General features: G+C 39.9%; 1 protein-coding gene across 2 annotated transcripts in view; it reads right to left on the bottom strand.

The window, feature by feature from the left end:
• The window catches only part of LOC115214178 (exocyst complex component 1), a 79,608-nt gene that overhangs the window by 39,344 nt on the left and 16,348 nt on the right, over positions 1-23,916 (bottom strand). For both annotated transcript variants that reach the window (XM_029783269.2, XM_029783270.2), the window contains exons 6-14: positions 22,959-23,155; positions 21,937-22,062; positions 17,428-17,529; positions 14,148-14,280; positions 9,724-9,833; positions 6,744-6,893; positions 5,654-5,756; positions 3,190-3,329; positions 255-350 (exon numbers count right to left, since the gene is read on the bottom strand). In XM_029783269.2, the coding sequence (XP_029639129.1) occupies positions 255-350; positions 3,190-3,329; positions 5,654-5,756; positions 6,744-6,893; positions 9,724-9,833; positions 14,148-14,280; positions 17,428-17,529; positions 21,937-22,062; positions 22,959-23,155 (1,157 nt within the window). The remainder of the gene's footprint in view (positions 1-254; positions 351-3,189; positions 3,330-5,653; positions 5,757-6,743; positions 6,894-9,723; positions 9,834-14,147; positions 14,281-17,427; positions 17,530-21,936; positions 22,063-22,958; positions 23,156-23,916) is intronic.

Below are 23,916 nucleotides of genomic sequence, written 5' to 3'. Positions count from 1 at the left end.
ACAACATACAGTGGGGACAAATCACCTAATTTCACAGTTCAAAAGTGAACTCCTTTACTAAACAACCATGCCTCACTCCATATACATATTCAAATATTGTAGCCAGCTGCAGTAATATAGGAACTGATAGCAATATATATATATGTATGTGTGTGTATGGTCAATAGTCCAAAGTTTTAAGCTCACAGCTACAAAGCTTCATTTTATCTATCACCAAATTTTTGTTTCAAATAACAAGTTCACGGTATACTTACCAATGTACAATTATCAGCCAAATGGAAAAATCGAACTGTGAAGTGCTGCTCAGCCAAACATACTGGTTCCAGTTCTGATAATACTTTATCCAAAATCTAATAACAAAAACATGATTTTTTTTTTTAAATAGCAACATGAAAATTTTGACTGGGAGAGTATCAGATATAATGGTTTCAAATTTGAGCACAAGGCCAGTATTTGCAAGGGAAGCAGTAACCCCAGTACTCAACTGGTACTTATTTTATCAGGACGCCATGATAGATCGTTAGCTCCTACACGCATTTATTTCTCTCCTTGTTTCTCTCCTTGTTTTTTTCTGTGTATCTTTCTGTCAAAGAGCGTAGGCTCGAAATGTAAAAGACTTTTTCTATTTCTATTCCTGTGCGCTATATTAATACATTTGTTTGTTTGTACTCCACCTGCCTTCGTCTTTTGTTTATTTTAGTAAACCTTCCCCTTATTTTATTGACCCTGATAGGATGAATCCCAGTATTCAACTGGTACTTATTTTATTGACCCTGACATGATGAAAGGCAAAGTCAACCTCAGTGGAATATGAACTCAGAATGTAACGATAGATGAAGTACTGCTAAGCATTCTGTCCAGCATGCTAACTCTTCTGCCAGCTAACCACCTTAGTATGAGGTATAATGAGGAAGAAAAACTAAGGATAGAAAAGTGAATTCAATGATTATACTATAAAGATTCAGATACTGACCCATTAATACTGTTCCCATTATTGTGAGAGAAGATATGAAGACAATTTTCTTCTTTTTTTTTATATCTAACTTGGATGTGGCTGTAGCTGCTATCATTTATCTCATGAGATAATTTGAGTATCCCATGAGATAACTAGCACTGCTACTTCATGATACACTTATCTCATAAAACAACCCAACTACTAACAACAGAGAGTTGTATCACCCAACAAAGTACCAATTGACAGCCCAAATCAATATTTAAATAATAATTTTTTTAACCCTTTCATTACTGTATTTATTTTGAGATTCTCTGTGTTTCTTTCAATTACTTGAAATATAACAAAGAATTTAGCAAAATAACTTAGTTATCATTCAGCTAGTGTTAGGAACATGAATTGTGACTCAGGTTTGGTGGAAGATTTTTAATTCAAAACTTAAGAAAACAAGACATTTGTACTCAGAGCCAGAACCAGTTTCAGCCGGGTTGGTAACAAAAGAGTTAAAAACTTAGTACCACTTTCACAGTTATTATTTAACCCTTTAGCATTAAGATTACTCTGTCAAATGTAGAACTTATTTATTCACATTGTTTTGTATTAATCATGAATTATCTCTTAGCTTCAAGATTTCAATGACATGACTGTTTATTTTTAGAATGACACTGTAGGGTAAGTATGAATAGAGTGACACAGTAGGGTAGGTGTGAGAGGCTGGATATGGCCAATTTAACTATAAAACAAGTAGAACATCTGGGTCAGATATGACCGGTTCAAATGCTAAAGGATTAAAGGAATTTTAAGAATAATAACTGAGCATTTACTGTTGGTGTTACCCTATATTGATAATAGAGTCAACTTGATTGTCACTTTCTTTATTAATGTTAATTTATACTCCTAATACCAGTTTAACAAGGATGAAGTTATTTTACTAAATTTATGATTATTCTGAAAATTAATTAAAACAAAGTCAATGTATTTCAACAGAGATACGGTAAAAAAAAAAGGGTTACATCAATATTTCAGTCAGCATACTCATTATGCGTCTTTAATGTAAAATCTTTTAAAATAAGTTTTGTTTCTTGTGTGACAAAACATCAGACTTATCCGAGTAATCCTCAAATCCAAAATATTTTAACCATCTATAGAAGTCAATTTGCCAGTTGAACATGACTTTTCCTTACTAAACTAATTAAACAACATTTAAGTATAGACAAATTAAAAGTTTTAAAAAATTATAGTTGTGGTATTTTCATCACCATTATCATTTGAGCCTTCCATTTTCCTTCACTGGCATGAGACATACAAGTCTGTCATATCGTATTGTAGCATGTGGAGGTGTGTGACTTAGTGGTTGGGGTGTTGCACTCATAATCATAAGATTGTGGCTTTGATTCCTGGACCAGTTCATGTGCTGTGTTCTTGAGCAAAACACTTCATATCACATTGCTACAGTTCACCCAACTGGCAAAAATGAGTAATCCTGCAACAGACCAGTGTCCTGACCAGGACATGAATATATATGCGACAAAATTTGGGAAACCAGCTTTGTGAACCTATAGCTCAGGAAGGACCTTTGAACTTTTCTTCTGCATTATATGATATCACACATAAAATGTTATATATCATATATATATATTTATATCATTTCATATACCACTTTTCATATACTTGCTAAGATAAATATTTCAATTAACCTGAAGATTGACTGTAACCATAACTCGAATTATTACGAATTGTACAGCCATGAAACGATCGTAGTGTTTTACTCTTTATCTGTTATTAAACTTTTAATACTTTTGATATATATTTAAAATAATATAAATTAATTAATTTTATGTATTGGCTTATGTTTTTCATTGTTTGATTTGCCTAATAGTGGTTTTATCTCTAATTTAATATAATATATATATATATATATATATATGTATATCTAAGTATCATATACCATATTATATCATATCATATATATATATATATTATATCACATCGTACCATATCATATTACCACCTGTCTCAATATTTTGTCATCTCATGTGACAGGCTCAACATCCAAATTCTTAACTCGCTACTTCTTCCTATGACCTTCTCAGTTCATTTTATCTATAGTAAAAAGGATTCAATGAAGCAACTCAAACACTTAAAAAAATTTTTTGGTTGACAAATGAAACATCGCTCAATGACATGCAGAAAGAAAATATTTTTGTCAAGCTAGATTCACTTTGTTTAAAACATACCTGATCAAACAATTGCCTAGAACTGAGATCTAAATCTGATCCATCCTTGGAAAATGTTACAGAATCAACACTTTGGATTGAGGAGGAACGTCCCCTATCAGCCATTTTGGTCAAACTGGATGATGAAGACGTTTTCTGATCTGAAATATATAAAATGCAATGACATATGAACACGAATCCCTCTCTCTCTCTCTCACACACACACACACACACACACACATGTATGGCAGACTTCCATCATTTGACAATGATGGTTTAATTGTTCCATCAATGAATTACCTGCTCCTGAGTTAACACGTAAGTGGCTGAGCAACCACAGATGCATGTGTCCTTAATGATTCCCAGGCAGAATCAGAGTGACATAGTGTGAGATAAAACTGTGGTATATAAAAAGCACCCGCTGCACTCTCAGAGTGGTTGGCATTAGGAAGGGCATCCCGCTGTATAAACCTTGCCAGATCAGATTGGAGCCTGGTGCAGCCTCCTGGCTTGCCAATCCTCACTCAAACCGTTCAACCCATGCCAGCATGAAAAGCAGACATTAAACAATGATGATGATGATCCAAACAATGGGCTTTATGTACAGTTTCTGCTGACCCAATTTCATTCACAATGTATGGGTTTGAGAGAACAAACCCATACACTGAGAAAACAACATTTGTTGAGGATGCCATGCATGACCATTTGGTCACAGTGCAGTACACAGAGAGAGAGAGAGAGAGAGAGAGTGAGTGAGTGAATGTGTGTGTGTGTGTGTGTGTGTACGTATGTGTGTGTGTCTATACATATATATATATATATATATAGTAGAAATATGTTACAAAAAGAAAATATAAAATACACGTGGAAATGTAAGGGTAAAATATGAAAAATCAACGAAAATGCACATTGTAAATAAAAAAAAGGCTTTTTATGAAAGGTAACGACAGATATATACATTTAGATTGACTGAGGTAGTAATAAAAGTCATAAAAGTCATTATTATGAGATGTTTATAAGATGATAATAAAGTCAGAAAACAAAGCGTACCGTGGTTTCCGCAAAGCTATTCATCACTTTGAAAACACTGGCTAATACCTTCTGACTTTATAATCATCTTATAATCATCTCATAATAATGACTTTTATGACTCTTATTACTACCTCAGTCAATCTAAATGTATATATTTGTCGTTACCTGTCATAAAAAGCCTTTTTTTTATTTACAATGTGCATTTTCATTGATTTTTCATATTTTACCCTTATATATACTTTTACTTACTTACTTTTACTTGTTTCAGTCATTTGACTGCGGCCATGCTGAATCACCGCCTTTAGTTGAGCAAATCGATCCCGGGACTTATTCTTTGTAAGCCCAGTACTTATTCTATCGGTCTCTTTTGCCAAACTGCTAAGTGACGGGGATATAAACACACCAGCATCGGTTGTCAAGTAATGCTAGAGGGATAAATACAGACACACATACATATACACACACACACATACGTATATATATATACACATATATACATATATACGACAGGCTTCTTTCAGTTTCCGTCTACCAAATCCACTCCCAAGGTATTGGTCAGCCCGAGGCTATAGCAGAAGACACTTGCCCAAGGTGCCACGCAGTGGGACTGAACCCGGAACCATGTGGTTGCTAAGCAAGCTACTTACCACACAGCCACTCCTATATATATATATATATATATATCAGAATTTCATGTTCTATGTTTATTAAAACAGGTTCAAAATGATGAATCAGACAGATTAAAATCAGCCATGAAGAGAACCTGTTCTGCCAGCCAGGCCCACTAGAGGAATGATCAAGAACAGAGGACATTAAACCCAAATGAACACAATGCTAAAAACTGGGACAATAACCACATCAATTAAATATTTACTCTATCTAGCATAGTGAGTTCTTTTTTTTCCTTTGTTTGTAGTACCACTGTGGACATAAAAAACTATTTACAAACTGGATACAAAGGCACCAAGTGAATGATTCCTTTGTTTACAAAGACTGCACATGTCAAGATATGTCAAGAAACCCAGACATGCTTTTGTGGTGGACTGCAAGCAAATAACATCATCAGGAAAACGTTGTTTATCAACTAGTGAATGCGAGGGAAATAAAAACTTATTCACAAACACAAAGGATGATGATGATGACCATACACACACACACACACACACACACAGCTCTTTTTGGTACCGATGAAATGTAATTTTGCCCATTGCCAGTAGCATGATCTTCGAATGTTGGGCTTCATGGAGACGACAAGTGACTGAAACCTTTGGCAACACGCTGTGCATGAGAAGACTTGTCAAGCCAAGTGACATTAATCTCAGCTCTAAGAAAATGTATAAATATAAACTACAATACAAACAGAGCATATACTGACCTAAACCTAAGGCAAATGAAAACTCAAACGATGAAGCTATTATTTAATTCACAATGAATCACTGTAAGAAATACTTACTCAGTTTGCCTTTCTCTCCCTTTCCAACAAGTCTCTGCTTCGCACATTCTAGAAAATCTTGAATCTCTTTGTTATAAAGCTTGCTCAATGATTCTGTGTATACCTAGAGAAGGACATAAAACAAGAGACCAGGATGGATAGTAAAAAGCAATGACTGTATAGCTCAAGATATAAGCTTCAAGGAAAACAATTCTAGAAACCAACTTTTACTTCCAGTTGAAAGCATTTCATTGATGTTGCCAACACCCTTGTAAAAGTAGGAAAGTCAGCATCCCTATTTATCCAGCCAGTCTTAGGTGTCACAGCTATTAAGAAGCAATGATGCCTAAATGATGTGGTTTAGTAATTACAGTGCTGGGCTCATAATCATCAGGTTTTAGGTTCAATTCTTGGACTGGGCAGTAGGTTGTGTCCTTGAGCAAGGCACATCGTTTCCCATTGCTTCAATCTACTTACCCCACCGAAAATTAAAAAAAGAGTACCAACCGAATGCTGCTACTGCTGTAGCTCTATCTATTTCTAACTGTGACATCCTTGATGTGCTGCTAGGTCAAGGGTGGAAAGGCCAACAGGATGTCTATGTTTGCATGAGACTACAGAGGTACTAAAAATAATTAGCAGAAGTGTGATACAAGCTATGAAGTCATATTTGCTTGTGAGTGTTGGCTATACTATTAAGACTGATTACAAGAAAGCAAGTGAAAAATACCACCAGCTTATCTTATATAAAGATACTAAAACCAATGAGACAGCCTCTATGAGGCTGTACAAATAGCTAGAAATATCTGTCCAATCTCCTTCAAATCTACATCATGCATTCAGAGGTTACAGCTCTGGTACAACAGATGTGTGATTAAAATGTTGGAAGAAAGAATTGCAAGATGGTAGGATACCTAGGGGTAGACCGAGAATGAGATGATTGGATAATATCCATAGTCTCAGATGGTCGTGCTTGGGAATCCCGCTGAAAAGTTGAATGACGGTTGCTTCAGATAGAAGTCTACGGAGGAGATGCTTGAGGACTCTATCTCCATGACTCAACCAGAAATAGCGAGCAGAGAAGATGGACGGATAGATCGTTGTATTTTACCTTAGAGAGTTTCACAAAACTATTGAAATTCGCATTCTTGAGCCAGAGCATCAGGTCAGCATATGGAGTCAAGTCTCGGTGGCTGGAATGATGCTGAGGAAGTTTCAGTTCGTTGGCAAAACGGCTGAGAGTCTCTCCCATCTCATTCCCCTGCAAGATGATGATCAAAAGAATAGTTATAAGTATCAAAAAGACTGATAAAAAAAAATAATAATCACAAGTTTAGTCAACTAGTTTAACAATTACTTTTTTTTCAAACATTTCTATCAATTATAAAATATCAAAAGCAATACAAACAAATATGATTTCATCATCATCATCATCATCATCGTTTAACGTCCATTCTCCATGCTAGCATGGGTTGGACGGTTCGACCGGGGATCTGGGAAGCCAGAAGGCTGCACCAGGCTCTGGTCTTATCTGGCAATGTTTCTACAGCTGGATGCCCTTCCTAACGCCAACCACTCCGTAAGTGTAGTGGGTGCTTTTTACGTGCCACCTGCACTGGTGCCAGGCGAGGCTGGCATCGGCCACGGTTGGATTGGTGCATTTTACGTGCCATGTGAACAATAGCAGCATTGATTACAGGCTTCCAACAAGCTAATCATTGGTTCACTGTAGTTCTTATTTCTTTACTACCCACAAGGGGCAATACACAAATGGGACAAACAAGGACAGACAAACGGATTAAGTCAATTATATCGACACCAGTGCGTAACTGGTACTTATTTAATCGACCCTGAAAGGATGAAAGGCAAAGTCAACCTCAGCGGAATTTGAACTCAGAATGTAGTGGCGGACAAAATTCCACAAAGCATTTTGCCCGGTGTGCTAATGTTTCTGCCAGCTCTGTAGTTCTGACAGAGTGACAAATGAGTTTCTGTAACTTGACACAAAACAATTATCTCAAGGGACTCTGTAACATGGCCTTTTGGGAAAAGGAGAGGCTTGCCAATGTTTATATCTTTCATCAACTTTATTACCAAAAGATACACACACACACACACACACACACAATGTATATGTCTGTATCCATATATCTATGTCTATATATGGTGACAAAGGCCTCTCACTCAGAGTAAAAGGTAGACTGTATGACGCATGTGTGCGAACAGCCATGCTACATGGCAGTGAAACATGGGCCGTGACTGCTGAGGACATGCGTAAGCTCACAAGGAATGAAGCCAGTATGCTCCGATGGATGTGTAATGTCAGTGTGCATACTCAACAGAGTGTTAGTACCTTCAGAGAAAAGTTGGACCTAAGAAGCATCAGATGTGGTGTGACCTCAGTCAAATCGTCCAACCCATGCTAACATGGAAGCAGACGTTAAACGATAACGAAGAAGAAAGAAGATATATATATATATATATATATGTATATATATATATATACACATATATATATACATATATATATATAAAATTGGTCATCTTCGCTTTTTATGAATTGATAGGCCCACATATAACATCCAAAGGTACATCTTTTTTCACTTATGAAATTATATTCATGTCACATCATCATCACCATCATCATCATTTAACGTCCGTTCTCCATGCTAGCATGGGTTGGACGGTTCGACCGGGGATCTGGGAAGCCAGAAGGCTGCACCAGGCTCCAGTCTGATCTGGCAGTGTTTCTATAGCTGGATGCCCTTCCTAACGCCAACCACTCCGTGAGTGTAGTGGGTGTTTTTTACATGCCATCGGCACAGGTGCTAGGCGAGGATGGCAACGGCCACGATTGGATTGGTGCTTTTTACGTGCCACCAGCACAGAAGCCAGTCGAGGTGGCACTGGCATCGGCCACGTTCGGATGGTGCTTTTTACCGGCACGCTTCCTTATATATATGTATATATTGTCAGTAGTTCATATATCCCAAAAGTAAGCACACTCTAAAGAGTAGTAATGTATATTTTTTTTATGCAGTTAAAAGTTATGGCTGGTTAAAGCACTTAGCAGCATAAAGTGACTCATCAGGCTCTCAGTCGCCTATACTCCTAAGCACTTTATAGGTGCAAAATCAATGGTCACTCTATGACCAGCTGTAACTTTTAACTTCATTATATATATATAAAAACACTGTATAGTTGAATGGTTAAAAAGTTTGTTTCATAACCACAAGATCCTAGGTTCAATTCCACTGCCTGGAACCTTGGCCAAAAGTCATATTCTACAGCCTACAGTTAATCTATACCTTGTGAGTGGAATTGGGTAGATAGAAACTGCATAGACCCTTGCTGGATGGGTTGTACTCCTTGAACCTTGTCTGAGAATTACATGAAGGGTGCATGCGTCTGTGGAATACTCAGCCACTTACACGTTAATTCAGTGAGTAGGAAATTCAGTTGATCGAACAACTACATATTCATCATCAAAACTGACATAGATTCATCCAGCCAAACACACACACATCATCATCATCATCATCATCATCATCGTTATTGTTTTAACGTCCATTTTTCTATGCTTGCTTGGGTCAGACAGAATATGCTGAGGTGAATTTTTTCTACAGCCAGATGCCCTTCCATACCAACCCTCACCTGTTTCCATGTAAGATAATATTTTCCCCCCACAACTAGACATGTTTTCACAGAAGATGAGAAATGAAGGACACCACTTGCATGACAGTGACACTCCTTTACAACTACCACACAACGTCAAGGCAGGGTGATAGTAACACACACACACACACGCATATATATATAAATATACAATGGGCTTCTTTCAGTTTCTGTCAACCAAATTCACTCACGAGGCTTTGGTCAGCCAAGGGCTATAGTAGAAGACATCTGCCCACATGTCCCGTGGTGGGGCTGAACATGAAACCATGTGATTGGGAAGCAAATGTCTTACCTCATAGCCATGCCTGTACCACAATTAGAGACACTGTTTCTACTCCCCTGCAGAAAGGCATGAATTCAAAAACCCTCTATCAGTAAACAAATATGAAAACCAACAAAATTAAGGTAAATCATACCTGATGTATGAAGAGATTATTAAGGTGGTGAATGAGCCTTTTGGCAAACTGGTTGGTAAACTTTTCAAACCTGTCCTGTTGTTCAACGACAGCTTTCATCTTTTGAAGGGCTGAAAGTGAAGAAAAGTTTATTATTATTATTATTATTATTATTATTATTATTATTAGAAGAAGAAGAAGAAGAAGAAGAAGAAGAAGAAGAAGAAGAAGAAGAAGGAGGAGAGGAGGAGGAGGAGGAGGAGGAGGAGGGGGAGGAGGGGAGGAGGAGGGCGAGGAGGAGGAGGAGAATGAGGGGGGAGGAGAGGAGAAGACAAGAAGAAGAGGAAGAAGACAAAGAAGAAGAGGAAGCAGAGGAAAAAGAAGCAGGGGAGGGGGAGGGAGGAGGAGGAGGAGGAGATAGGGAAGAGGAGGAGGAGAAGATGGGGAGGAGGAGGAGAAGAAGAAGAAGAAGACCAGCAGGATGATTATTTTGATTTTCACTTGGTGCATTTTAGAAATTGGTAATGGGATGTTGCAGCAATCATGCTCTTCTAAATGGCATTAAGTGATATAGGGTGATCATTAGAAGTAGAAGACAACTTCTGTTACCTAAGAGACCAAGTTAGCAGTGGGTAGAGGAAGTTCTGAAAATGTAGTTGCTAGGATAAGAACAGGCTGAGCAAAGTTCAGAGAGCTTCTACCTTTGCTGGTAAATAAGGGCCTCTCCCTCAGAGTGAAAGGCAGATTGTATGATGCCTGTGTACACACAGTTATGTTACATGGCAGCAAAACATGGGCTTTGACTACAGAGGACTTGTAAAGGTTTGAAAGAAATGAAGCTAGCATGCTCCATGGAATGGGTAATGACAGTGTGCATGCACGACAGAATTTAAATGAATTAAGAGGCATCAGATGTTGTATGCAAGAGAGAAGACTGTGCTGGTTTGGTCATATGATACAGAAGAAGAAGAAGAAGAAGAAGAAGAGAAGAAGAGGAAGTAGAAGAGGAAGAGAAGGAGAAGAAGAAGAAGAAGAGGAAGAGAAGAAGAAGAAGAAGAGAAGAAAAGAAGAAGAGGAAGAGTAGGAAGAAGATGAAGAGAAAAGAAGAAAAAGAAGAAGAAGAGGAAGAGAAGAAGAAGAAGAGAAGAAGAAGAAGAAGAAGAAGAAGAGAAAGAAGAAGAGAAGAAGAAGAAAAAGAAGAAGAAGAGGAAGAGTAGGAAGAGGAAGAGAAGAAGAAGAAGAAGAAGAAGAAGAAGTGGAAGAGTAGGAAGAAGGAGGAAGAGGAAGAGTAGGAAGAAGAAGAGGAAGAAGAAGAGGAAGAGTAGGAGGAAGAGAAGAAGAGGAAGAGTAGGAAGAAGAAGAGGAAGAAGAAGAGGAAGAGTAGGAGGAAGAGAAGAAGAGGAAGAGAAGAAGAGGAGGAAGAGTAGGAAGAAGAAGAGGAGGAAGAGTAGGAAGAAGAAGAGGAGGAAGAGTAGGAAGAAGAAGAGGAGGAGAGTAGGAAGAGAAGAGAGGAGAGAAGAGGAAGAAGAAGAGAAGAAGAGGAGGGGAAGAGGAGGAAGAGGAGGAAGAGTAGGAAGAAGAAGAGGAGGAGGAGAAGAAGAAGGAAAGAAGAAGAAGAAGAGAGGAGGAGGGAAGAGAGGAGAGGAAGAGAAAGGAGAAGAAGAAGAAAGAGAAGAAGAAGGAAGAAAAGAAGAAGCGAGGAAGAAGAAGAGAGGAGAAGAAGAGAGAGGAGGAAAGGAGTAGGAGAAAGAGGAGAGAGGAAGAGGAGAAGAAGAAGAAGAGAGGAAGAGAGGAGAAGAAGAGGAGGAAGAAGAAGAGTAGGAAGAAGAAGAGGGAAGGAGGAAGAGTAGGAAGAAGAAGAGGAGAGGAAGAGTAGAAAAGAAGAGGAGAGAAGAAAGGAGGGGGAGAAGGAGAAAGAGAAGAAGAAAGAAAAAGAGAAGAGAAGAAGAAGAAGAAGAGGAAGAGTAGGAAGAAGAAGAGGAGGAAGAGGAAGAAGAAAAGAAGAGGAAGAGTAGGAAGAAGAGGGGAGGAAGAGGAGAAGAAGAAGAAGAAAAGAAGAGGAAAGAAGAGAGGAAGAGAAGAGGAAGAAAGAAGAGAAGAAGAAAAAGGAGAGAAGAGGAAGAAGAAGAAGAGTAGAAGAAGAAGAAGAAGAGAAGAAGAGAGAGAAAGAAGAGAGGAAGAAGAAGAAAAGAGAAGAAGAATAGGAAGAGAAGAAGAAGAAGAGGAAGAAGAGGAAAAAAGAAAGAGAGAAGAAGAAGAAGAAGGAAGAGAAAAGAAGAAGAAGAAGAGGAAGAGTAGGAAGAAGAAGAGGAGGAAGAGGAAGAAGAAAAGAAGAGGAAGAGTAGGAGAGAGAGGAGGAAGAGGAAGAAGAAGAAGAAGAAGAAGAAGAGGAAGAAGAAGAGAAGAAGAAGAGAGAAAAGAAAGGAAGAAGAAGAAGAGAAGAAGAAGAGGAAGAAGAAGAAGAGAGAAGAAGAAGAAGAAGAGGAAGAAGAAGAGAGGAAGAAGAAGAGGAAAAAAAAGAAGGGAAGAAGAAGAGAGGAAGAGAAGAAGAAGAGAGGAAGAAAGAGGAAGAAGAAGAGGAAGAAGAAGAAGAAGAAGAGGAAGAAGAGAGGAAGAAGAAGAAGAAGAGGAAGAAGAAGAGGAAGAAAAAAGAGAAGGGGAAGGGGAGGAGGAAGAAGAAGTGGAGGTGGATACGGAGGAGAGAAGAGGGGTGGAGGAGAGGAGGAGGGATGAGGACAGCAGTGTAAAGAAGTGCTGAGCTCTAATTGTGGAGGGTACCTGTGGAAGAAGTAGACCCAAGAAGGTGTGAGATGAAGTGGTGAGAAAGGATCTTCAGATGCTGGGCCTCACTGAGAAAAATGACAAAGGAGCAGAAGATGTGGTAATTTGCTGTACTTGATAAGATGTGTCTAGGTAAGTAAAATTGCCATCTTCCACACTTGCCCTTTCAGGTGCTGGGGCCCACTTAAAAATCACCTGTGCCAGTGTTGCATTAACGCACTTGTTAAGTACTGGTGCTGCATAAACACACCCATGCCGGTAGCATGTACAAAGCACCCAGCACACTCTGTTAAGTGGTGGACATTAGGAAGGCTATTCAGCCATAGAAACCATACCTTTTTCCCCTAGATGATCTAAGAGAAATTTGGCTGCTATTTCTAGGAAACCAACTGGCCATGTACAGGCTCTCTTAATATTGTGCTTTTACCTTTTTTTGTTGATATTCAAGCCACCTGAGTGAGGTGCTACCTCCCCATCACCACTGGAGATACCTCTAATTCATTCTAACAGTTTGCTGGAGTCTGGACAGCTCCCTGGTAACCAGCACCATGTCAAACCATCCAACCAATGCCAGCATAGAGAGCGGACATTAAACAATGATGATGATGATGATGAATCAAAACCAGATTAGGGTGACCACTTGCCAGAGGCTTATTTCTTTCACAACATTATTTATTACATTAAGCCTACTCGTCTTCTGCCATATATGATCCTCTAAAAATGGGATAAATGTTTCAATGAAGAAAACAAAATACCTCATCTCAAACTATATGATTTCTGGTGGTAACCCCAGTTACCATAAGTATGAGCAACCTTTTGCATAAAACAGACCACAGAAGACAGGGATCATTATCAGGCAAATCACTCTACTAAAAGAATTTTTTTTAAGTGTGCCATTTAGAAAGTCACGTGTGCCACAGTTTGTCAATGCCTAATATAAACAAATCATCATCATCATCATTTAACATCCATGTTCTATGCTGGCAAGGGTTGAATGGTTTAACAAGGATCCAATGGGTCAAAGGAATGCATCATGCTCCAGTGTCTGCTTTGGCATGGTTTCTACATCTGGATGTCCTTCCCTATGCCAGCCACTAGACAATGTGTACTGGGAGCTTTTTCCATGTCACTGACACTACTGAGGCAGCTCATAAGTCAATGAATCGAGGGTATGTGTGCTACATCTGTATGTTAGATGGGGGTTAAGGTACGAGGTAAGAGGTTGGGGTAGAGTGAGTTCTCATAGAGGAGCTACATGGCTTCTCACATTTAGGGGAGAGAGTTAGAATGAATTAGAGGTATCTCCAGTGGTGATGAGGAGGTAGCACCTCACTCAGGTGGCTTGAATATCAACAAAAAAAAAAGGTAAAAGCATAATATTAAGAGAGCCTGTACATGGCCAGTTGGTTTCCTAGAAATAGCAGCCAAATTTCTCTCAGATCATCTAGGGGGAAAAAGTACTCATACAATATGATAGTCCTAGATTCTAGGAAAATATAGAATGATCAAGACAGGAATATCTTTGATTATAAGTTTGCTCAGAGACAACTTGGCAGTTAAACAACAACCACAACAACAAAAAACACTCACTATACATTAAAAAAAAACAGAAGTCAAACAATTACAAAATAACAAAAACCAGATCTGTGTCTGATGTGATTTACCTGGATGTATATTTGCATGTACACACTTTTGAAGAGCTTCTGCGGCTGCTGTGCACTCATATATTCCAGTAGGTGTTAGCAGATCTCCATCCATAAGGGCTCTCGTATGTTTGATGTCAAGGTCCAACGTGCTCTAGTTGAGAAATTAGAGAGAAATACATTAATACATCTGCTCAATCTATACAAATGTAGACTGTTTATAACAAAGCAAAAGAGAAAGAAACAAGAAACAAAATACACCACACACACACACACATATACAGATCTCACTCACTCACCCCTTCTCTTATTATTACCAATGTTGTGTAAGGTGACAACTAGGCAGAATTGCCAGCATGCTAGGCAACAAGCCTAGCAGTATTTTGTCCATCTTTACAGTTTGAATCCAAATGTCACCAGGGTCAACTTTGCCTTTTATCCTTTCGATGTTGATAACATAAGTACCACTGAAGTACTGGGGTCGATCTAATCGACTTAGACCATCAGCCGAACTTTGAGACCATTATTACCTATGTCTGTGTTAAAATGGTGAGCTGGCAGAATTATTAGCATGCCTGGCAAAATGCTTAGCAGCGTTGCATATAGCTCTTTACTTTCTGAGTTCAAAGTTCAAGTAATGCCAAGATCAACTTTGCCTTTCATCTTTCATCCTTTCAGGGTCAACAAAATAAGTACCAGTTGTGCACTGGGGAGTCAAAGTAATTGACTATTCCTCTCCCCTAAAACTGTGGGCCTTTGTGCCAAAATTTGAAACTATTATCACTGATGTTGCATCCAACCCTCCCAGGCCTTACATAACCACTATGTATAGTCCTTCTTACCCAGAATGTCAGCCTCTAGAATCTTCCTGCTACTCATGTCTTTCCTACAGTTACTGTCTTGCATAATATATCACTGTTTTCGAAGAGCCTGCAAAAGCCATGAGCACTGCTCCTTCCTCCAGACCCAGCAAGTAAAATACAAAAACACACACAACAAAATATTAATCCATAAATCATTACTTGATTTTATAATAGTAGTACTAAATACCTGCCTACTACAACGATAAATACAGTTTGATTTTCTGCCATGGAGAGTATTATTGCTATTGTCCTTGTTGTGACTCAGATCGGCCTTCACTTACCAGATATATCATCTAAAATATTCCAGCAATGAGCATCTCAAGTCTCATGTTTTTTTTTCAGACAAAATGTACCCAGAACCTCAGCCATTACTTCATCTTTTAAGATTGGAGTCACAGGTATGTGGTTTGAGGGAGATTTTGCTACTATTTCTAACAAATCAAGCAACCATTAAGACACTCCCTCATAATGGAGTTTTACTAAATTTAGGTGATAATGACTGCGAAACAAAGGTGTGGTGAGTACTGACCACATGGTACTGAGTTCAAACCTCATGCTCTTGTTTAGCTTCAAGTCAGCTAACTTTCAATGAAATGCATTTCAGCTGTGACTATTGTCCTTTTTTAACCATAATGTATCTAGGAGTACCTTATCTGAAGTGTCCTTCCCTCCTTTTTTTAAAAAAATGGTAGGGCTCATTTGTACTCTGTTGTACCAACCTCTCTAGTAATAGTACCGTGAGAAAATACACTAACTACACTGTCAAAATGGTTGGCATTAGGAAGGCTATCCAGCCAGAGAAATCAAGCCGAAGGATACAAATGAGAACCTAGATTTTGAGCAGAGGCTCCCCTTAAAAAGTGATTTGGACCATAACAGCTTGCCAAACCCATAAAAACATGAAAAGCAGGCATAAAATGATAAAGAGCATCATGATCATCATGATAGAAGGTGTGAGTTGAAGCAGATTTGGCTACTATTTCTAGCAAATCAAGCAACCATGTAAAGACTCTTGCATGCCTTGCCTAGTTACTATCACAGCTGTTGGGCAAGACATATGATCTGTTTGCCTGTCCTTATTTCACAGTTGAACAGTTAGAAACATCCAACCAGCTGTAAATAACTAATTACTCCAAGGATATGCAAAAGTTTAAATTCACAAAATCTATCCTAGCCACATTAACAATGGAAAAATAGATGGCAGGACAAAAATGGAAAACATAAACCCTAGTAAGTGACCATTTATAGTCACGGGCAAACTGCAGCCCACAGGAATAGTATACCCAACAAAAATTACCTTCAATTTCTTTTTTAGAAATGTGAGCCAGCCTCGTCTAACAGCCAGCCTCGTCTAGCACCTGTGCCGGTGGCATGTAAAAAGCACCCACTACACCCACGGAGTGGTTGGCGTTAGGAAGGGCATCCAGCTGTAGAAACACTGCCAGATCAGACTGGGCCTGGCGCAGCCTTCTGGCTTCCCAGACCCCAGTTGAACCGTCCAACCCATGCTAGCATGGAAAACGGATGTTAAATGATGATGATGATGATGATGACCCACCTGATGATGATTCATATCTCAAGCAGTTCACTTCTTGAAAAAGGCTACCCATGTCTGATATAATATACTGTTCTCAACATGCTTCAACATTTGTTTATACCCATGGGCAAGATGCATAACTATACTTATATCAGTGTGCTTGACTGATAACAGATTTCACTCCTGCTTCATTAAAAGAAGGCTACATGCTAGCAGTATAAACTATAGCTCTAACAATATGCAATTATGTAAATTTTCAAAATAAATAAATAAATATGTAAATACAGTGATATCCTGACATTGGCACAAAGCCAGAGATTTGAAGAGGGAGGAGGGAAGAGTAGAGGGGAAACTATAGTGGATTAAACTATAAGCGAGCGAGCTAGCAGAAACGTTAGCAAAGGCGGTGAGCTGGCAGAAACGTTAGCAGGCCGGGCAAAATGCGTAGCCGTATTTTGTCTGTCGATACATTCCGAGTTCAAATTCCGCCGAGGTCGACTTTGCCTTTCATCCTTTCGGGGTCGATAAATTAAGTACCAGTTACGCACTGGGGTCGATGTAATCGACTTAATCCCTTTGTCTGTCCTTGTTCGTCCCCTCTGTGTTTAGCCCCTTGTGGGTAGTAAAGAAATATATAGTGGATTAAACTGACATTTAGTACTTGATTGGCAATCTATTTTTACCTACCCCAAAACGTAAAAGGCTGAGTTGATTCTGATGATATCTGAACACAGAACATAAAAACACATGATAGTTAGTCCTTGATGCTACATATTCAATACTTCTGACAATAAAATTATCAAAAAACAAATGGTGTAAGCTAAGGAGGTAAAATGGATTCAACAAGAAGGAAGATATCCAACAAAGAATGAAAATGAATTTTGATTTGTGTTTTACTTACAACCAAGGTGTCCAGTTCATGTAAGAGCTTCTCATAGTTTTTGTTCCTCAATGTGATGAGTATGTCTTTGTCCTTCATTACTTCCATCTGGTCTTTTACATTCTGTTTTGAAATTAGGTTTATGATAAATATATAAGCTTCGGAAGTGTGCTTCACACATTATCATTTATTACGATGCACATTACACATAAATATGTACATAGACACAATAAGAAACTTGATTGCCCATATTCTAAATTGTACTTTTCTTTTGTGAGTGTGTGGGTGTGTGCGTGTACATGCACACACACACTGGTGTAATGCAAAAAGCACCTACCACACTCTGTAAAGTGGTTGGTGTTAGGAAGAGCATCCAGCTATAGAAACCAAGCCAAATCAGACAGGAACCTGGTGCAGCAATCCTGCTTGCCAGCTCTACTCAAACTGTCCAACCCATGCCAGCATGGAAAACAGACATTAAATGATGATGATGTTATACGTGTGTGTCTGTGATAAATCATTATCATCATTGATTTTTACATATATTGATGTATTATCATTAACATTATCTCATATTAAAAGTATATTACTATATTAACATATTTCATCATTACACACAATTTTATACAGGTCTATGAAGCAGCAGTCCTATATGTTTTAACTGAATACAATAAGAAAAAATGTCTCTGATGTGCTGGTCTTTTGTTTCGAGGACTATGAGGTATTCTCATCTTATGGTCTATCAGGAGCAGGTGGCAGTGTAGCAGTGCTACTCCAAAAATCCTTAGATCTACATGTACGGGCTATCTTCATGGATCTGGATGGTAGGGTGGTGGTCCTGGACATGAATGACAGCAAAGGTGGCGCCTTTAGACTGATGACAGTTTATGCTTCAACAGGGGCCGGAAGGCCAGATTTCTTCAGGCATCTAGAAACATTCTTGAGAACATCTCAAACTTTAGTATTAGTGGGGGACTGGAATAGTATTTTGGATGCATGGAAAGACTGTGTGAATTTAGTACATAGTAGAAGTGGGTGTAAAAGCCTCGAAAACCTGCTCAGGACTTTCCAGCTTTCTGACAAGTACCAACTGGATTTCCCTGATGTGCCAGTGTGGACATGAAGCAACCACAGCAGGTCATCCAGATTGTATTTAGATAGCGTATTCATTAGGTCAGAGGATAGGAATAGCATAGGTACTCCATAATTTAAATTGGTCAGCTACAAAGATTACAAACTTGTGATATACTCAGTTGATTTAGATAGGACCTGTAGATAGGGACCCAGTTACTGGAAGTTGAATGCATCCTTACTGACTCACAAAGACTACGAGGACCAGGTTAGTGGCAGTTGACAGGGGATATCGTCAACAACCAGTGGTGGATCACTCTGACGAGAGCAATTAGAGTATAATGGATAGTGTTGAACAAAGATTTAGCAATAGAAAGAATCAGATTAGAAGAACTAGTGAGCAGGAGTGGCTGTGTGGTAAGTAGCTTGCTAACCAACCACATGGTTCCGGGTTCAGTCCCACTGCGTGGCATCTTGGGCAAGTGTCTTCTGCTATAGCCCCGGGCCGACCAATGCCTTGTGAGTGGATTTGGTAGACGGAAACTGAAAGAAGCCTGTCGTATATATGTATATATATATGTGTGTGTGTGTGTTTGTGTGTCTGTGTTTGTTCCGCTAGCATTGCTTGACAACCGATGCTGGTGTGTTTACGTCCCCGTCACTTAGCGGTTCGGCAAAAAGAGACCGATAGAATAAGTACTGGGCTTACAAAAAGAATAAGTCCCGGGGTCGAGTTACTCGACTAAAGGCGGTGCTCCAGCATGGCCGCAGTCAAATGACTGAAACAAGTAAAAGAGTAAAAGAGAGAGTAAAGAGTAAACTAGAAGAGGCTAGCAGTGAGAATGGCCCTTGACCATTTCTTTGAGGCAAAACACGAAGGGTACGTATTAAGAGCTAAGGCTCTTAATAGGAACTAAAGCCATCTAATGGGCCTGAACAGTAGAGATGTGATGTGGAAACAAAACCATGATCAAGTCTTTGACAGATCAAGATGGATATGTGCAGCTTTCCAGCAGCACTTTACACCACTGTTCGAGGCAGGTGATGGGTCAACAACAGTAGCAAACTTTGTATCTAGACAGCCTACCATGGCTCTCGGTGACAGACATGAGATTCTGCAAAAAACTGATTACAGCCTCTCAAATATGGGAGGGATGAGCAACTGCACAAGTCGCAAATCTCCTGGTTTGGATGGTCTGCTCTACGAATTCTGTTTTCATGCCAGATTTGTTTGGCAGCTTCTTGGTAGAGGTTTACAATAACTGGCAGCAGAATGGGAGAATTCCTAGTGCTGTTAGCTGGGGTATGGTAACACGGCTGAGAAAGGATACTAGGGGATTTTCAGCCCATAACTCTGCTAAGCACAAAGTTTAAAATTTTGGCCAAGATGTTAGTGAAAAGGTTGGTGCTTGTCAGTGGTAGTCTGGTCAGGGAGGCACAAACGTGTGCAATCCCAAGCAGGTCTCCCCACAACAACCTTCACTTTATGCAATACATCATAGAGAAGGCTGGAACTAAAGCTGGTTTTGGTGGGGCCCCCGATCAATTTAGAACAGTTAAAAGCTTTTGATAGGGTAGACCATCGCTACTTGGAAGCCGTCCTTAAAGGGGCCGGTTTCGGATCCATTTTCAGAAGCTGGATTGCTGCAATGCACAGTGGCACCTGCTCGGTAGTCAAAGTAAATGGCCACCTATCGGAACCATTTAGTATTGACAACAAGTATTGGTGTATTTATGTCTCCATAAATATTTGGTTTGTCAGGGCTACCTGCTGTCACCTATTCTATATGTGGAGGCTCCAAGCCACTGTTGCAGAAGTTGGAACAGTTGGCCTCCCTTTCAAAATTGGACTCAGGAGGGCAGTATCTGCATATGCAGACGACATCACCATTATGGTGTTGTACACCTCTGAAATGAAGACCGTCAGCTCCATTGCAAAGGAGTTGGTTGCAGGGGTAAAAATCAATGCTGACAAGTCAGTGGAATTGTGACTGAGCACCTGGAAAGGCAGATCGATGCCATCGGAGAGCGGTGTCGGATGCTGGACTAACAGACCAGTTAAACTGTTTGGGGTCTCATTTGGTCCCAACCTCCAGGTGGATAAGAATTGGGAAGAGGTGACGAACAGGGTGACCTCTCTTGCCCACAAATGGGCAGAAAGGAAATTGTCCCTGAAAGGTCAGGCAGAGATGGCAAATGCCAACATCACCTCTGTCATTATTTATCATCTGACCATCGTGCCATGCCCCAGTTACTGCTTCATTAGATTGGAGCGTATCCTGTTTATTTCCTTGTGGAAGGGATGCATACCAATGATCAGGTAGTTGGTCTGCTACCAACTTCCTTTGCGTGGCAGCTTAGGCATGCCATGTCTTTTAATGCACAGAGATGTACTCAGGTTGTGCCAACTGCAGAAATTTCTAGAAGGTCAATGTGTGTGGGCTCCGTTTGTGAGACATGCCTTTCCACAGCTCGTCTCCTTGATGGAGCTGCAGTCCTGGGTAAAGGATAGGCTTAGACTGGGCACCTGGCACTCAGAATGTCATCAGACGCTCACTGTCCTCTTCAAGCCGGGCAATAGAATCAGTGGATGTTCCACTTTGGATATTTACAGAGTTATTAAAAGTGAAGATCTGGTAATGTTGATAGATTTTCCAATGAAGTTAACCAGCTTCTCTATTATGCCTCAGTAGGTATCCTATAAATAGCACTGTACATTCTGCTTGCACATAAATGCTGGTACCAGCTTGCAAAGCAGACATATGATGATGTTGTATATATGTATATATATATATATATATATATATATATATATATATATATATATAATCTTTTACTTGTTTTAGTCACTTGACTGAGGCCATGCTAGGGCACCACCTTGAAGGATGTTAGACAAATGAATCAATCCCAGTACTTGTTTTTCTTTTTAAAGCCTGGTACTTATTCTATCAGTCTCCTTTGCCAAACTGTTAAGTTACGGAGACATAAACACACCCATACTTGTTGTCAAGCAGTAGTGAGGGACAAACACAGATACAAAGACACACAAAGATATATACATACATATATGTATGTGTGCGTGTGTGTGTGTGTATGTATGTGTGTGTATATATATGCACGACAGGCTTCTTTCAGTTTCCGTCTACCAAATCCACTCACAAGGCTTTGGTCAGCCTGAGGCTATAGTAGAAGACACTTGCCCAAGGTGCCAAGCAGTGGGACTGAACCTGGAACCATGTTGTTGGGAAGCAAGCTTCTTACCACATAGCCATGCCTGTCTATAAAGATAAATATCTATGAATTAGGAGGAATCGAATCATGGTTTCAAGTTTCCTAAGAAGTAACCGTCTACAGTGCTTATCTTGCTAAGGTAACCCTCTACAGTTCTCACCATACTAAGCTTTAAAAGAAAAATTTTAAATGTCCCAAAAGAAAGAAACCAATAGAAAAAACACTTACTTTAAGAATAGCATCATAACCATTGAGTTTAGCTTCAATATCAGAAGCTTGCTGGATTCCATCATCAAGTAAACGCATCAGGTTCAAAACTTGATCTTCAGAGCCCATGATGGAATGGATGTTGGCCTAGAACCAGAGAAATGCATCAAAATTACAAAGAATCTTTAAGATAAATATCAAATTCTAAAAGTCACCTAAAAGAAATAATGGAAGGAAGGAGGGAGGGAGGAAGGAAGGAAGGAGAGGGAAGGAGAAAGATTTTTACTAGTTATAAAAATGATAATGCCAAAGATGATGATGATGATGAGGAGGAGGAGGACGATGACGACGACGAGGAGGAAGAGGAGGAAGAGGAGGAGGAGGACGTGGAGGAGGACGACGAGGAGGAGGAGGACGAGGAGGACGACGAGGAGGAGGACGAAGAGGAGGACGAGGAGGAGGACGACAAGGAGGAGGACGAGGAGGACGACGAGGAGGAAGAGGAAGGTGAGGAAGAGGAGGAGGAGGAAGACGAAGAGGAGGACGAGGAGGAAGATGAAGAGGAGGAAGAGGAGGACGAGGAGGAAGAGGACGACGACGAGGAAGAGGACGAGGAAGAGGATGACGACGAGGAGGAAGAGGAAGGTGAGGAAGAGGAGGAAGAGGAGGACGACAAGGAGGAAGAGGAAGGTGAGGAAGAGGAGGAAGAGGAGGACGACAAGGAGGAAGAGGAAGGTGAGGAAGAGGAGGAGGAGGAAGAGGAGGACGACAGGGAGGAAGAGGAGGACGACAGGAGGAAGAGGAAGGTGAGGAAGAGGAGGAGGAGGAAGGGGAGGAGGAGGAAGAGGAGGACGACAAGGAGGAAGAGGAAGGTGAGGAAGAGGAAGAGGAGAACGACGAGGAGGAGGAGGAAGGTGAGGAAGAGGAGGACGACGAGGAGGACGAGGTGGAAGAGGAGGACGAGGAGGAAGAGGAGGACGACGAGGAAGTGGAGGAGGAGGTAATAACTTGTTATAAGAGAAAGACATTGTGATTCTACTTACACCATCCAGCATCGACAGCTGCTTGGAGAGCTGCTCAGAAAAGGCTTCTGCATTACTGATAGCCATTTGGCATTCAGACATGAGGAGCTCAAGATCAGCTTCCTCTTTACTGGAGAGAGCTTGGTAATCTTCATCAACCATAGCAATGTCATCACTGCCAGCAGCTATCTGACTCTGTCCCGACGGACGAGATACTTCTGTTGAAGATAAAGTACAAAGGAACACATGAATGGCACACACTTTGAGGAAGTACCTCAAATGTATAGAGCTATACACACACATATACACTGACACACATATATAAGTGTGTGTATATATTAATAACTAGCTGGTGTACCCAGTAATTCCCGGGGGTAAAGATGTTCTGTTGAAACGCCTAATTACTCTGATATAAGAAAGCAATTTCGTTATAACTCCCACAAAAGGTGTATTTTCTGTTGCGAAAAAGTACAAAAAACTGGCAGCTGGAGGATGGAGAGATTGTTGGAGACTGGTGAGAGAGGTTTTTGGAGGTTGGTGAGAAAGTACTGTGATTCGTCATGGCATTTTAAAGGTGAACTTTATGAAGAGTGCAACAGTAACCTTCACACTCACTGATGGTCACTCTCAGTAACTACCTTTAACTTACAGAGTTCTTGTTTTTATAACTATCGAAAAGCAGCCAGAAGGATAGACATATTGCTGAGAACAAATGATTTCGTTGGAGGTCTGTTTTCTCCATTCCAGCCCCTGGTGGCCTAGAAGAGGTTAGAAGAGTCAAGTGGCAAAGACATTATTCTGCTTAGCAAAGGCATCTGGGAAATGCATAACTGCTGTCATTCACAGAAAAACTATTGTTTTACCGTGAGAAAAGTACTCTTGAAGTGTTAAGTGAAATTTGGCAATCGAAGATTGAATCCATGCTATGCCTGCATGAAGCCACTACAAATACGTTGTGGAATAAAAAAATTATCTATTG

Source organism: Octopus sinensis, linkage group LG7 (assembly GCF_006345805.1).
Source record: "Octopus sinensis linkage group LG7, ASM634580v1, whole genome shotgun sequence".
NCBI classification, from domain to species: domain Eukaryota; kingdom Metazoa; phylum Mollusca; class Cephalopoda; order Octopoda; family Octopodidae; genus Octopus; species Octopus sinensis.
This window is presented reverse-complemented; position numbering and strand designations above follow the sequence as displayed.